At 52.8% G+C, this 14,041-nt stretch overlaps 2 protein-coding genes across 8 annotated transcripts; both read left to right on the top strand.

The window, feature by feature from the left end:
* The first annotated feature begins 3,499 nt into the window (after positions 1–3,499).
* LOC122374116 (germ cell-less protein-like 1) lies at positions 3,500–9,495 on the top strand. 6 transcript variants are annotated; one of them, XM_043352676.1, is made up of 3 exons: positions 3,570–3,601; positions 4,940–4,987; positions 7,788–9,495. In XM_043352676.1, exon 3 carries the CDS (start codon positions 7,832–7,834, stop codon positions 9,308–9,310), a length of 1,479 nt encoding a protein of 492 aa, XP_043208611.1. In that variant the 5' UTR covers positions 3,570–3,601; positions 4,940–4,987; positions 7,788–7,831; the 3' UTR covers positions 9,311–9,495. The 6 variants fall into 6 exon arrangements, with proteins under 6 accessions (XP_043208612.1, XP_043208614.1, XP_043208616.1 ...); XM_043352677.1 differs by lacking the exons at positions 3,570–3,601; positions 4,940–4,987 and adding an exon at positions 3,500–3,553; XM_043352679.1 differs by lacking the exons at positions 3,570–3,601; positions 4,940–4,987 and adding an exon at positions 3,500–3,557.
* Positions 9,496–10,013: 518 nt separating this feature from the next.
* LOC122374114 (RNA polymerase II subunit A C-terminal domain phosphatase-like) lies at positions 10,014–14,040 on the top strand. 2 transcript variants are annotated; one of them, XM_043352675.1, is made up of 2 exons: positions 10,014–12,630; positions 12,699–14,040. In XM_043352675.1, exons 1-2 carry the CDS (start codon positions 10,363–10,365, stop codon positions 12,801–12,803), a joined length of 2,373 nt encoding a protein of 790 aa, XP_043208610.1. In that variant the 5' UTR covers positions 10,014–10,362; the 3' UTR covers positions 12,804–14,040. The 2 variants fall into 2 exon arrangements, with proteins under 2 accessions (XP_043208610.1, XP_043208609.1); XM_043352674.1 differs by having other exon boundaries at positions 10,014–14,040.
* The last annotated feature ends 1 nt before the right edge of the window (position 14,041 follows it).

The following is a 14,041-nucleotide window of genomic DNA, read 5'->3' as shown; positions in this document are numbered from 1 at the left end:
GCGTGAAGCCGTCCTGGTGTCGCCGAATGACGCAAACGTGAACAGGAACTCGGGTGCCCTGCTGCATGACCGCTGGCTGCCGATAATCCGCCGTTTTTGTCAGTAGTGTTTACGTCTAGTTCGGCCTTTGTATGTATTTATATTTGTACTCGTCCTTTTACAGTTTTTGCACTCATTTTTGTATAGTCTTTTCTACTCAGTCTTTATCACCATAGGTATCCTGTTTCCCCCCCCCCCTTTATTGTATTTTTATACGTGCCATTTATGCATTTTAGCACCCCATTTTAATTCATTTTAGCAGCTAGTGTATCATGATTGTTCTCACGTGTTTTTTATTCTCTTTAATGCATAATTCGAATAGTATGTGATCGCTCTGCCGCGCAGCTCCCGAACCTCTTCGATACCCGACTCGATTCGACCCGTTATTGATTCGCTGACGACGATATGTATAATACATATTGAAAGCGCTCCGACCCATTCGATCTCCTTGTGGAGTAAGTCCTAGTATTTCATCAATTTAATTCCATCTCCACATCATGTCATTACGCTTTCAACTTAGTACTCACTCATTCCTTCCTTCGTTGGCTCCAAACAGTCTTTCAATTGTCTGGAAATCGTATGCCAAATCCCGCACCAGTTGACGTAATGACATGATGTGGAAAGTGAAAATGATACCTAGGTAATAGGTATTGATGGAAATTTATGGACTTAGGTACGCTACAAGAAGATTGAATTGGTCAACCAATTCAAATTCAATCTACTTGTGGAGTAAGTCTATAGATTTTCATCAATAGTTACCACTTACCATTGAAGTTACTTGCTATCATGTTGATTTTATACATAAGAACCTCATTCATTTTATTTGTATGACATGTTTGAATGCCATTTTCTCAATAAGTGAAGAAAAATGTTGGTAGTGCTCAACAACACATTGGTAGTGCTCAGCTGAACCACAGCTGAACATTGGTAGTGCTCGGGCACTCCCAGGCCTATACAAAACGACGCCCCTGCGCACCTGTATACGACTGGTGCATATAAAGGCCGATGTAAGAATTTCAATAGGCTCTCGCATGCGATTTCCTGGCTACCCAAAAAGTCTGTTTCAGTCATGCTATCAAAACATGGTATGTCAGCCCTGTCACCAGCTTATGACTGCACTCTGCTTGACGCTTGTAGTGTCCCTGACCGTCACCGACTCCCTTCCCTCCTTAAAAGCATAGTTTCCCTCCATCATCTCTACTAGTAGGTGATGCTCCGACAAATTCACAAACAAGACCGAACTTGTTCGGAGTTCGGACTCGCCCTTTAGGGGGGGGGGGGTCGAACGGGCTCCCCTCGGTTTTTCGCGAATAACTCGCGTAAAAAGCGGCCGATCACGACGCAACTTTTAGTACCCTCGCGTTCATCAATTTTACACCTACCCTGAAAATTTCATGACCCTGACGCAAATAACCTTTGACCTGTGACCTACTTTTCGAGACCATGTTTGGCCGGAACCGCGATTCAGCGTATGTCGGCTCGCATTAGCAGCGCATTTGCAGTCTTTTCGTAGTTTCAAGCGTTCAAACATGTGATATGATGTTGCCCCCATGCATGAGGGTTGGTGTCAAGGTCACCTGAAGGTCAGGTCAGGTCATTGACCTTTGGTGACCTCGGTTCACTTTTTCGAGTTTGACATGTTTCTAGGCCAGTTTTTCGAGCTGAATTCGAATTTAGCAACCACATAAACGTATACAAAGTAGTTTTGGTGCCTTCGTAACATGTTACGAGGCTGTCAGAGGCGGTTGACGCCTACTACAAATACCCGGCAGGACCTCTACTGGTTGACCTGACCTGACCTGACCCGACCTGGCCTAAATGAATGAAGACATCATCTGTGATCAAAACTAGCATGATATTCGTGATCAGCACCCCGAAAAAACCCATAGCAGCCACACTACGACGTTGTAACAGGTCCCAATTTTCCCGCCTTTTGGGTCATTGACCTGACCTGGAAGGTCAACCGATAACCTAGGACCTTAAAATTGGGTATCATCGGCTTCCTCTCGTCACGGGCAACACGCTCGTTTTTTCCGCGAAGCTCTAGCGATCAGGAGCGAAACGGCAAGGGGTTATTACGGAGCGAGCGAAGCGAGCGTAGTCTTTCCTTAGATTAACGGAAATTTCTGAGTATGAGCGGCCGGCCGGCCGGCCGGCCGTGGTCACGCTTTTGCGAGGCTTATATCTCAGCAACCACTTGACCGATTTACACGCGGTAATTTTTGTAGGGTAGCTTCATTCCTTCTACCAAGTATTGAACTATTCCCGATGCATGTGGGTGACCCCTTATGCACGTGCCACGTGCAAAACGAAGAGGTGTCAGTTTTGTAATTGTTGCAATATCTCGGTAACTACTTGGCCGATTGCGCTGAAAGTTGGCATGTAGGTAGGCACCCTTTAGGCACTGCATATACATGTGCCAGAGTTGGGGTGCTTCTGCACGTGCGCACGTGCAGGGGTCGTTTCCAGATCTCGGGAACGGCTGGACCGATTGCGCTCAAATTTGGTACACAGTTAGGGACCGGTTAGTAGGGTGCCGTGCACAAGTCAGTCGGGACCCATTTTGCACGTGCGCACGTGCAGGGTGCCGCTTCCAGATCTCGAGAACGGCTGGGCCGATTGTGCCCAAATTTGGCACATCGCTAGAGACCGGTTAGTAGGGTGCCGTGCACAAGTCAGTTGGAGGTACCCCCTCGCAATTTCGCACGTGCAAGGCCCACCCTCTCGCTCGCTCCGTTAGTCGCCCCAAAAGGCGTTATACTGGTACCTTATACGTTCGCGGCTGGAAAAACACCAATACGGGCAAGGGTCAAGTTGGAAGCATTAATTTGGTTCAAAACGATGATGTAGATAAGTTAGTTATTTAAATCTAAATATCCTATGACGAGAGCGATGGACATTTTTGGTATGCAGTGTTATCCATTGAAAACAGGTTAAAGCTATTGAGTTTTTAATTTAGTGGTCGCCGCTTACTAATCATGCGGCATACACGCCGCACATAACCGCCAATGCCGCAACGCAGCTTAGATTTCGAAGTAAGCATTTAGTCTCACCCGAAAGTGTACTAAAATGCTGCACAAACTTGTTGCCCCTCGGGGCGTAAGTAGTAGGCATAGATATGAAGTAGGTAGCACCCACTTTTATTTTTAAGTTGAGTGGTTGTATATCTGGCTTAATTTGGGCAAAAAAAAAGAACCTTTTACCCCTAAATATTTGACTAAACTAGCATCGCTTGCAATCTATTTATGCGAGCATATGTTTCATTTCCTTAAAACCCCGGGTAGGCAGAAATCATAGCTAAGATGAGGTTTTTTATTTTTAATAATTATATATATACGTTGGTCTTTATCAGTTCATATTTCATTTTCAATCAATTTATTCTGTATTCTTTTTATGAAAGTCTAGAACGCTTTGTACGTTACGAATTACGATTCTGCCGCACTTCGCACACATGGCGCGCGGGTAAACATCGAGAAATGGCGTCGGTTGTGTAATTCATTGTTCGGAACGTTCGGTTGGTAGGGTTAGGGCCTTGGTTGGGTTTATTGTTTATATAGCCTTGGTTGGTAGGATACCTATATATACTTACTGCCTTGGTTCGTAGTATTATTATGATAAACTGAAGATAATTGTCCATTTCAGCATTTTCATGATGGTCTACGTGTTATTTAGCATGGAGAAGTACCTAGAATCTGAACTCTGACTATACTGGGCTGGGGTGTTACATGACATTAGCAGAGTAAATGCATATTACCTACGGACTTAAACAAGGAGGGAGTGGGAAAATATATTCTGAGGCCATCTTTACCAACAGAAAAATAGCCGCCTGTCAGAATTTTTGGCCTGAAGACCACTTCACATAGGTACGAAGCGTAAACGGTAAAGCCCTATCCGCTAATGTGCCCATCGCGTTTATGCTCTGTATGTGAAGCGGTCTTAAGGCAAAAAATTCAGGCAGGCAGCTATTTTTATGTTGGTAAAACTGGCCTCAGATTTTCCCACTTCCCCATTGTTTTAGTCCATAGGTAATATGATGGTTTACAGAGTGCTGTTCACGGGCACCTGCAGTAGCTGCGGTAGCTGCGGCTAGGCGGTCAGCCGGGTAATGACGTCACAGAAAGTGGGGATGGGGCGGGTGGTGTGACGTCATACGGCTGCGGTCGCCTGCGTCTCATGCTGTCGAAACGATCCGACCGCAGCGGCTGCAGGAACCATTTGTCATACAAAGTGGCGCGGCAGTTGCGCATTCGTGTTACTTGGGCGCAAAATTGACACAGCCACCGCAGATGAACGCGTGATGACGTATACACAAGTGGGCGGGGCTTTCAGCCTGCGATCTACCGCAGCTACCGCAGTCACTGCAGGTGCCCGTGAACAGCACTCTGGTAAAACTGGCCTCAGATAAGGGATACGCTGCACACATCTGGGCGGTGTTTCACGGGACGCTGCTAACACGCTGCTATCAAATTGCGTGAGCTGACGTCACACTTGTGGTAGTGTTGGAGCAATGGGCCTGTTGATGTTTCCATGGAAACCCAATTTGACACGTGTAAAAGCAGCGTGCTGCTATCACCGGTGAAACAGGGCCCAGAGCCCAGAGCCCTGTTTCAGGGCCTGAAACACCAGTGACGTCATGTGTGTAACCCCGCGCTCAGAGTCTCGTACGATGGAGATTCTACGTCGTCCGGCCGGTCCGGCCAATCTCGTTCCAGAACCGCAACCAAGCCCCCCGGACTGAACGGGATTTGCCGGAGCCGGACGACGCAAATCTTTGTTGTCTTAGAGACTCTGAGCGTGGGGTAAGCATTGTGGCCTGTGGGTAATCTCACACAAATGCCATGGGCCCCAACAATGCATCAAACCTTGAGCGTTTACAATAGAAGGCTGTTGGTGTATTTAGGGCTTTTGGCCTGACGAACCTGACCTACCATTACCTTGACTTGCTCATGTAAGTTGTATAACCCAGGTAAACCTCTCTTGGTCTATGAGGACACCAATCAATGGCAACTTTGCCAGCCGTGTTAGTTATAGGCTAATTAACCCCAACTGCCCCACCTGGCACCTAATCTAATTGTGTGGTTGGGACTTGGGCTGAGGCAAGACCCTATGTACTGAGTGACACTGGGGACTTGCAAAGTGCATTACTTGCGCTCAAGATAGCCTGGATGTTATGTTTATGATTAACACATATTAACCTGCGCCGGGCCGGTGCTCTGAGATTCCGCGCCGGGCCGGGGGGGGGGGAGTCTGACGACCCCCCCCCCCCCTCCCTTCTAACTCGGCTCCTGGGCCACGTAGCGACACGCGGTAAGCGGCAATCGAAAGAACGTCCAAAATAAGGACGAAAACACTTCGGTCATTTTTTGGGTCAGGTCAAAGGTCAGGTCACCATGGAGGTCACCAAAGGTAAAATGTTGACTATTTCAACATTTTGGAAACTGCCATCGGCTATCACGGGAACCGATAGAGCTACAGCGCCGCGGAAAAGCGCATTCGATGGCCCTTTTACAGACCTTTCTGAGTAATGTTCTCAGATTTGACCTCAGGTCAACGGTTTAGCCTCCAGAGGGCAAAAACTCAAAAAATAGCCGTTTTTACGAAAAGTGTTGTTTCGGCAATAACTTTGACTCAAAAGAGCCGTGACATTACTTTTGCCAGCATCGTGTTCCTGTCGTCGAGACGCGTCGAATGAACTATAATTTGACCTTGAAAGGCAACTTGAAAAATTGACCTCAGGTCAAGGTCATGACCTGACCGAAAAAGGCCATGTTGCATATCTGTCTATCCGCAACGTCGAGCCGAACACATCTAAGGCGTTTTCAGCGCTCTGGCACGCCTCTATCAGAAGTTATTAGCGAAAAACTGTTAGATTCTGTTCGTGACCTGAGATAACCTCGGGGACATGACGAGGGGTCACAGTTACCATTTTCCGGTTCAGTGTGTCAATTTTACCAACATCTCGATGTTTGAGAGTGTCTAGAATAGCGTTCGTGCAAAACAGACGCTTTTCAATGTTCTCCCATTGACTTATAATGGAGAGGCCGCAAAATTGTCCTGACCTTAGGTCACCGATATCAAAATTCCGAGATATACATTTTATAGATAATGTTGCTCTAATCAATCGCTGAAAGTTTCAAGGCAATCGATCAATCGGTGTAGCTATGACGAGCATTCTTATTTTTTCTGAGGTGAGGTCACTTGGCGTGACCTGGTGACCTGACCTAAGGCGACCTGGGTCTGAAATTTTCACAACATGTGCGGAAAACATGCACGAACAGGTGTGCCAAAAACGGCGGCGCTCCGCGCCACCGTTTTTGAGATATCGGGCATAGGCGGCGGAACGGGGAGGGCACCGGGGCACCATGCCCCCTTTGATTTTGGCATTTTAACATTAGCCCTATGGGCGTTGCATGGAAAGAATGGGACCAAAAGTCGGCAGTGCCCCCCCCCCCCTTAATTGAAGGTGTTCCGCCGCTACTGGGGGGTGTTCAAACACCCCCCCCCCCCCCGGCCCGGCGCGGGTTAACTGACGCCAGAATTAACCCTCGCCGGCACAGGCCATTTTGCGTCCTTCGACGGCACAAGGGAGGGGTTGGTACGACCCCCCCCCCCCTCGCGTTTGGCCCCTGATCGAGCTAGAGCTTCGCGGAAAAACGAGCGTGCTGCCCGTCACGAGAGGAAGCCGATGATACCCATTTTTAAGGTCCCAGGTCATCGGGTGACCTTCCAGGTCAGGTCAATGACCCGAAAACTGGGAAAATCGGGACCGGTTAGAAAGTCGTAAAGTGTGGCTGCTATGTGGTTTTTCGGGGTGCTGATCACGAATATCGTGTTAGTTTTGATCAGAGATGATGTATTTAAGCATTTAGACCAGTTCGGGTCAGGTCAGGTCAGGTCAACCGGTAGGGGTTGTGACGGGTATTCGTAATACGTGTCAACCGCCTCTGACAGCTTCGTAACATGTTACGAAGGCACCAAGACTACTTCGTAAATGCACAAATGGTTGCTAAATTCGAATTCAGCTCCAGAAACTAGCCTAGAAACATGTAAAACTCGAAAAAGTGAACCGAGGTCACCGAAGGTCAATGACCTGACCTGACCTTCAGGTGACCTTGACACCCACCCTAATGTATGGGAGCAGCATCAAATCACATGTTTGAACGTTTGAAACCACGAAAAGCTTGCAAACGCGCGGCTAATGCGAGCCGACATACGCCGAATCGCGATTTCGGCCAAACATGGTCACGGAAAAGAGGTCACACTCACAGGTCAAAGGTCATTGGGCTCAGGGTCATGAAATTTTCAGGGTAGGTGTAAAATCGATCAATGCGAGGGTACTGAAAGTTTCGTCGCGATCGGCCGCTTTTTACGCGAGTTATTCGCGAAAGACCTTACAACCGAAAAAAAAACCTGTGCCGGCGAGGGTTAAGGCACAAAATATGTCAATTCTAAATACATGTACCTACTACCTATGAGATGTACAGTCTGTCTTAAAAGTGCTGCGCAAAGTAACGGTGGATCCATCAAGCTTGAGCCTTGGATGAAGGGCCTGCTAAATTTGAGTCACCGACGCAATTGACATCTTTGTCCATTCCCCAGGTCAATTGGTTCGGTGACTTTCAAATTATTTCAGGCCCTTCCTCGGTCAGGCTTGATGGATCCACCGTTACTTTGCGCGGTATTTTTAAGATAGACTGTACTAGATAAAATCCCTGATCAACGCCTCCCCGCTATGACTATGCCCACAGACTACAGACCAAAAATTTTCAGAGAGTTGTGACCTGCCCCAGCAATGGGTGCTGCATTTGGCCGCCTGGCTCAGTCTGCCGGCTCTCTGGCTGGTCGTGGTCTAAAGAGGCCTCTGGAAGAGTTATCTGATGAAGAGGGGCGTGGTGAAGACACTGATGCAGATAGCGACTTTGAACGACTCATGCGAACACCAAAGCGGAGGAGGATGGCCTCCACTATGGCTTATGTGTACGAAACAATGTTCAAAGGAGGTGCGGGCAGCGACGTGACTCTGCATGCGCTCGGCCGTAAGTGGCACCTGCATCGTCTCTATCTGTCACAGAGTGCCTACTTTAAGAGCATGTTCTCAAGCAATTGGCTCGAGTCCCGCGCGGCTGAGGTGACGATCGAGATGGTGGACCCGAACATCACGCTGGCTGGCCTGGAGCTGGCGCTGGGCTCGCTGTACAGTGACGAGGTGTGCCTGCCGCCGGCCGACGTGGTGAGCGTGGTGGCGGCCGCGGCGCTGCTGCAGATGGACGGACTGCTGGCGCAGTGTGCCGAGGTAATGTGCGCCTGTGTGGCCGCCCGGACCGTGGTGCCGTTCCTGGAGGCGGCGGCCGCCTACGGCCTGGACTCCGTGCAGCGCTGCTGCCGCCGCTGGCTGCAGCTCAACCTGATGACGCACGTCAACGATCTGCCGGAGGTGCTGCGCCAGCTGCCGGCGCCAGAGCTGGCGCGGTTGGTGGCCAGTCCGGAGTTGCTCGTGCACCAGACCGAGTTCTCGCTGTACGTGCTGCTCAAGACGTGGCTGTTCCTGCGCCTGCACCCCGAGTGGCGCGGAGCCGGCCGGGAGGCGGTCACCGAGGCGCACCGGTTCGTGCAGCAGCGCGCGGCCTCCGTCAGCGGCCCAACGCTGCTAGAGACGGCCCAGGGCGCGCCGCTGGCGGGGCCGTTCGGCCGGATGCGCCTGCAGCACCTGGTGCTCCACCCGTTCGACATGGAGGTGCTCTTCTCTGACCGTGTGGTGCCGACCGGCTGGCTGGGCGGCCTCTTCCGGTGCCACTGGCTGACGCTGCTGCGGCTCGACCAGGGTCTGGTGCAGCCCGACTGGTGCCGAGCCGTCTCCCAGCAGCAGTTCGAGGCGTGCGCGCTGCGCTGCGGCCGCACCCTGGACGACCGCCGCTGCACCTGGCGCTGGACCGGCTTCAACTTCGGGCTCGACTTGGTGATGTCGCACAGTCGGCGCCAGATCGCGCTGCGCCGCAACTCGCGCCAGGAGCTGCCGCTGCTCATCAGCCAGGCCGACCGGCGCACCGTGCTGTACCGAGTGCGCGTTGTCGGTCTGGACGAGCGCCGCGCCGTGCGCTTCGAACTCGCCACCGAGCTGCGGTCGGTTCAGCTGGCGCGCGGCCAGCAGGTGCACGTGCTGACCGTGCCGCCCGAGGTAGCCTACCCGCTGCTGCTCTCTGTCAACATCATGACAGCGCCGATCTCGTGGACGCCGACCTGCGCCGCCAGCGGCCGGCCGGCGTCAGGCTGATGTCGTTGATCAGCACTCAGCAGGCTGTGCAAACTGAGGTTACGCCAGCGACCGTCCAATGCCGCTGTGACTCGTGTTATGCGTGCTGTGCTGGATGTTTTGTAGACTCATATGTACAATGCTTTCATGTGTCGGTCGTGAGGTAATTGATATCAACGTGGTACCTGTATTGTATTATATTTTGTCTGCATAATTGATCTCTGTATATGTATCCTGTGTCTCCCTCCTAAGATTTCATGCCCTTGATGCGCAGATATCGTTTTTTTTTTCACGAGATTTTGTATCTGGGTTGTTTAGCCGCTGGACGCATTCCTCCACTTCGTGACTGCATGCGATTCAGAGTAGCCATACCTTCGGAATGTGATGTGATAAATCCCACCAATAAAGCATGGCTAGCTTGTGTAAATATGATCTAGTCAATCACTTCCTGAATATTGCATATTTATATCTTGATTCAGTCAGATCGGAACAATAACACACAAAAGCAGGCATAGAAATTGATGGATTTAATATGGATGTAATTACAGGACTAATTGATATTTGAACTGCCTTTTTGCGAATTTGGCAAGGCCATCTATATATTTGGACACGACACCTATGATGGACGGCGAGCCTTACACCCACATGACGTCACGCCTTTTGCTACCAAATTTTACGATGGGAAAGCGGTAGTAGTACAAGGCATACATATATGCCGCAGTTCTGTCGATTGTGGTGTTTGCCTGCGTCGTCTGTTTTATTTTACGATTGACGCAAAGAGGAGGATAGAAGAGGGCTTCAGTGCAATGGTTGGATATTTTCGTAAATTATCACCTGCCAAGCTATAACCCACCTTTTTTGCTTGTTTGATTGAAGAATGCGCTGGCTACAGGTGTAACTGGAACTGCACAAGCATGAGGTCTGTTTAAAGCTGCAGAAGCTGTTCAAATCTTTGAATTTCCAACTTCAACTGTTTTTTGCAATTTCCACTTTGGTTGATATCATTTGACGTCTTATAAAGGCCAAGAAAGGCGTCGTTTGGCCATTTTCAAGGTTGCCAGTCACTCATTAAAATGAGTACCAGCAAGGTGATAAGGTACTCAGGAAATCAGCCTATAACCATCAAGCGATGGAAAGCCAAAGAGGGCGATTTTGTGTCTGTTGGTGCCATTCTGTTTACATATGCACCAATTGGAGATGCTGGGTCTGGCTCCAATGCCTCAACTGAACTGAAGTTCAAAAGTGATGCATATGGAAATCTGGAAAAGATTGCTGCTAGGGCTGGTGAGACAGTTCAGCCCGGCATTGAGGTGGCACAAATGGGAGCCTGTCCCCATCCTGTTGTTATGAAGGACATGTGTGCAGAGTGTGGAGCTGACCTGAGAACGGAAGATAGCCAAGGGTCCGCGTCTGTGGCAATGCTTCACAGCATACCTGAGCTTCGTGTGAGCAAAGAGCAAGCTGAAACAATTGGGAAAAGGGATACGGAACTTCTATTGCAGCACAAGAAACTGGTTTTGCTGGTAGATCTGGATCAAACACTGATCCATACAACCAATGATGAAATACCTGCAAATATCAAGGATGTGTATCATTTCCAGCTGTATGGAAGCAACTCTCCCTGGTATCACACCAGATTTCGGCCAGGTACGCAGGAATTCCTGAAAAACATCTCAAAGTACTATGAGCTTCACATCTGCACATTTGGTGCACGTCTGTATGCCCATACCATTGCCAAGTTCCTGGATCCAGATGGTGTGTACTTTTCGAACAGGATTCTCTCACGAGATGAGTGTTTCAACCAGCAGAGCAAGACGGCTAATCTAAGAGCTCTCTTCCCCTGTGGGGACAAAATGGTCTGCATCATTGATGACAGGGAAGATGTTTGGAATTATGCTCCAAATCTGATCCATGTCAAGCCATACCATTTCTTCAAGCACACAGGTGACATCAATGCGCCACCTGGCCTGGAGAAGGCTGAACAGGATGACAAGGAAGGCTTTGACTTTTCAAAGCTGGAGACTACAAAAGAAGAACCACCAGAGGAAGATGGAAGACCACCAGCTGGTGCAGTCCAAAGACGAGACTCAATGCCCAACCTCTCCGATGATGAGGATGAGGGGTCCAATGATAAGCCAGATCCTTCGTCCGTTGAACAGGCTACTCCAGCAGTAGCAGAGGAACTTAGTGATGATCTCAACATCTCTGACGATGACGATGATGAGGCAGGGTCATCCCCACAGGATCCCGCTGCCCTTCCCGCCGAGGACGATAAGCGGACCGCGGACCTGTCGCCAAATGCCAAATCGCCCGACGGCAGTGAGCCAGCGGCGGACAACTCGAGACAGAAAGACACCGCGGAGATAACATCACTGCCGGAGCCGACCGCAGAGCAGAGCCGTGAGCCAGACGGTGTCGACTCCCGCTCGGCTCCGGACCAGGACGGCTGCGATTCGGGCGGCGCGGGCGAGCCTGGTGGCGGCGGCGTGTCCGGCAGCCCAAAGCCGGGCGTGGCGCCCGAGTCTCCGGCCGCCGGCGACGCGGCGGCGGCCGGCTCGTCGCCTGCGGCCGCCCGCGAGGCGGAGGCGGCCGGCGGCAGCCAGGCAGACGCCGCCGGCGAGCAGCGCTTCCCGTCCGACGTCAGGGACGGCGCCGCCGCCTCCGAGACGCGCGAGCTCGAGGTGGAGGACACGGACGACTACCTGAGCCACCTGGAGGACATCCTGCTGCTCATCCACCGCGCCTTCTACTCGATGCTGAAGAAAAGCGACGCCGGCGAGCCGCCCGACCTGCGCCTGCTGATCCCCTACGTAAGGAAGAAGGTGCTCAAGGGTGTGCGGCTGGTGTTTAGCGGCGTGGTGCCCAACAACCAGGAGCTGAGCAGCAGCCGGCCCTACCAGGTGGCCACTAACCTGGGCGCCGTGGTGCAGGACAGGCTGGTGAGGAAGGGGCCCCGGGACGAGCTCACCACCCACCTGGTGGCCGCCCGGCTCGGCACCGCCAAGGTTAACGAGGCGCTGCGCTCCAAACGCATCCAGCTGGTGACGCTCGACTGGCTGTGGTCGTGCGCAGAGCGCTGGGAGCGCGTGGACGAGCGGCTTTTCCCGCTGCGCGCCGACACGGCCGTCAGCCGGGCGCCGCCGGCTCACTGCTCCAGCCCCGACCCGCAGGGCGAGCGCACGCGCCGACAGAGCTTTCAGGAGACGCTCAACCCGCTGCTGACGTTCTCGCCGGACGACATCGCGCGCATGGACGAGGAGGTGGAGGACATCCTGCAGAGCGGCTCGGACCAGGACGACGACGCCGACGACGACGAGGCGCGGCGAGAGACGCCGCCGCCGCGGCCGGAGGCGCCGGCGCCGCCGCCGCCCGACGACTCGGACAGCGAGCGCAGCGACGATGACGGCGCCGGCGCGTCTTCAGCCGCGCACCGCGCGCCCAGCGAGGACGGCTCGAGCGGCGACGAGTCGCACCCGGCGGCCACCGGGCGCGGCGCCAAACGGCGCGCCAGTGACGGCGGCGACTCGAGCGAGGACGAGTCGCCCAGCGTCAAGTTCCGGCGCGGCGAGCCGCTGCCCAGTGACGACGAGCTGGGCGGCGACGGCAACGACAGCGACGGCAACGGCCCGGACCTGGAGGAGGACTGGAGCATGATGGGCGCCGAGCTGGAACGGGAGCTGGGCGACGGCGACGGCGCCGACTAGCCGCTAGCCCGTCTCTGTGGGACCTGAACTCGGGCCGGTGGCGCGCGCGGCCCAGCGCCGTCTGCCGCCGAGCAGTGTGCTCCGTGCGGGCGGCGAGGATTGCTCGCGGTGACAGTGGATGGCGAGTCCGGTGGTGGTGGCGGAAGGCAGGCGCGGTGCGTTCGGTTGCAGTCGGAGTGCGCTGTTCCTTGTGTCGATGGTTGTTTGAATGTGGTGTGGTGTGGTGTGGCGTGGCCGGCCCGACCCGGACACTTGGGTCCGATTCAACCTCAATTCGTTCGCAATAATCGGACAGCGGCACGAGCGGAGCCGCCGCGCCCCGCGTGCCGTTCATCTTCATTTTGTGTTCAGGCAGTCTCTGGCGCGCAGATTCGCTGGACCGTGCCAAGCGCCCCGAAGGCGACCAGGGGTATCCTGCGCCAATGAATATGGGGCTGATGCGCGTCAGATGTGCGCTATTAGCTCTTCGAAAGATTGGTGATGTAAAACACTAGTGTTCGGTCGATTAGGTGTATGCGGACTCGTTTTAGAATGGCTCGAGTGACGGCGTCACGTGTACGATTGGACTGGATTTGCTGGTACCTGTATGACTGAGACGCTCGCCCATCGCTCCGGCGGCGAATGATCTCCACAAATCATCTGCGCATTCATCTTTTGCGTCATGCTCGCGGGGAGGGTGCTTCGTGGGCCGTCGGGCCATGGCGTCACATTGGCCTAGCGCAGTCCGCTACTGATTTCTGTCCGTAATTATCATCTTCAAACGCTTCATCGCAGCAGTGACCCAGCTTCACCGTGGCCCATTCCCGCCGGCGATTGCGGCACCGGCTCTGGTAGCTGCCGCCTCCGCGTGTTTTTGTCGCTGTATTGTCGCTGCGTGGATCTTTGACCGCTTTTTTCCGCCACCTGTCTGTACCAGTTCCGCTGCGCCAATAACTGCAAGCCCCACGTAACAGCTTTTGTCGCTTCTAGCGCTATGTATTGTTCGGGCACGTGAGACAGCGCAACGCAAACGAACTCGATGCCACATGAAATACATATGTTTTGTAAG

This window comes from Amphibalanus amphitrite, unplaced genomic scaffold, assembly GCF_019059575.1.
Source record: "Amphibalanus amphitrite isolate SeventyFive unplaced genomic scaffold, NRLGWU_Aamphi_draft 001607F_arrow, whole genome shotgun sequence".
Taxonomy (NCBI): domain Eukaryota; kingdom Metazoa; phylum Arthropoda; class Thecostraca; order Balanomorpha; family Balanidae; genus Amphibalanus; species Amphibalanus amphitrite.
This window is presented reverse-complemented; position numbering and strand designations above follow the sequence as displayed.

What these genes read in the sequence shown, in the direction of transcription:
- LOC122374116 (XM_043352677.1), top strand. Translation starts at nt 7,832, where the DNA reads ATGGGTGCTGCATTTGGCCGCCTGGCTCAGTCTGCCGGCTCTCTGGCT.
- LOC122374114 (XM_043352674.1), top strand. Translation starts at nt 10,363, where the DNA reads ATGAGTACCAGCAAGGTGATAAGGTACTCAGGAAATCAGCCTATAACC.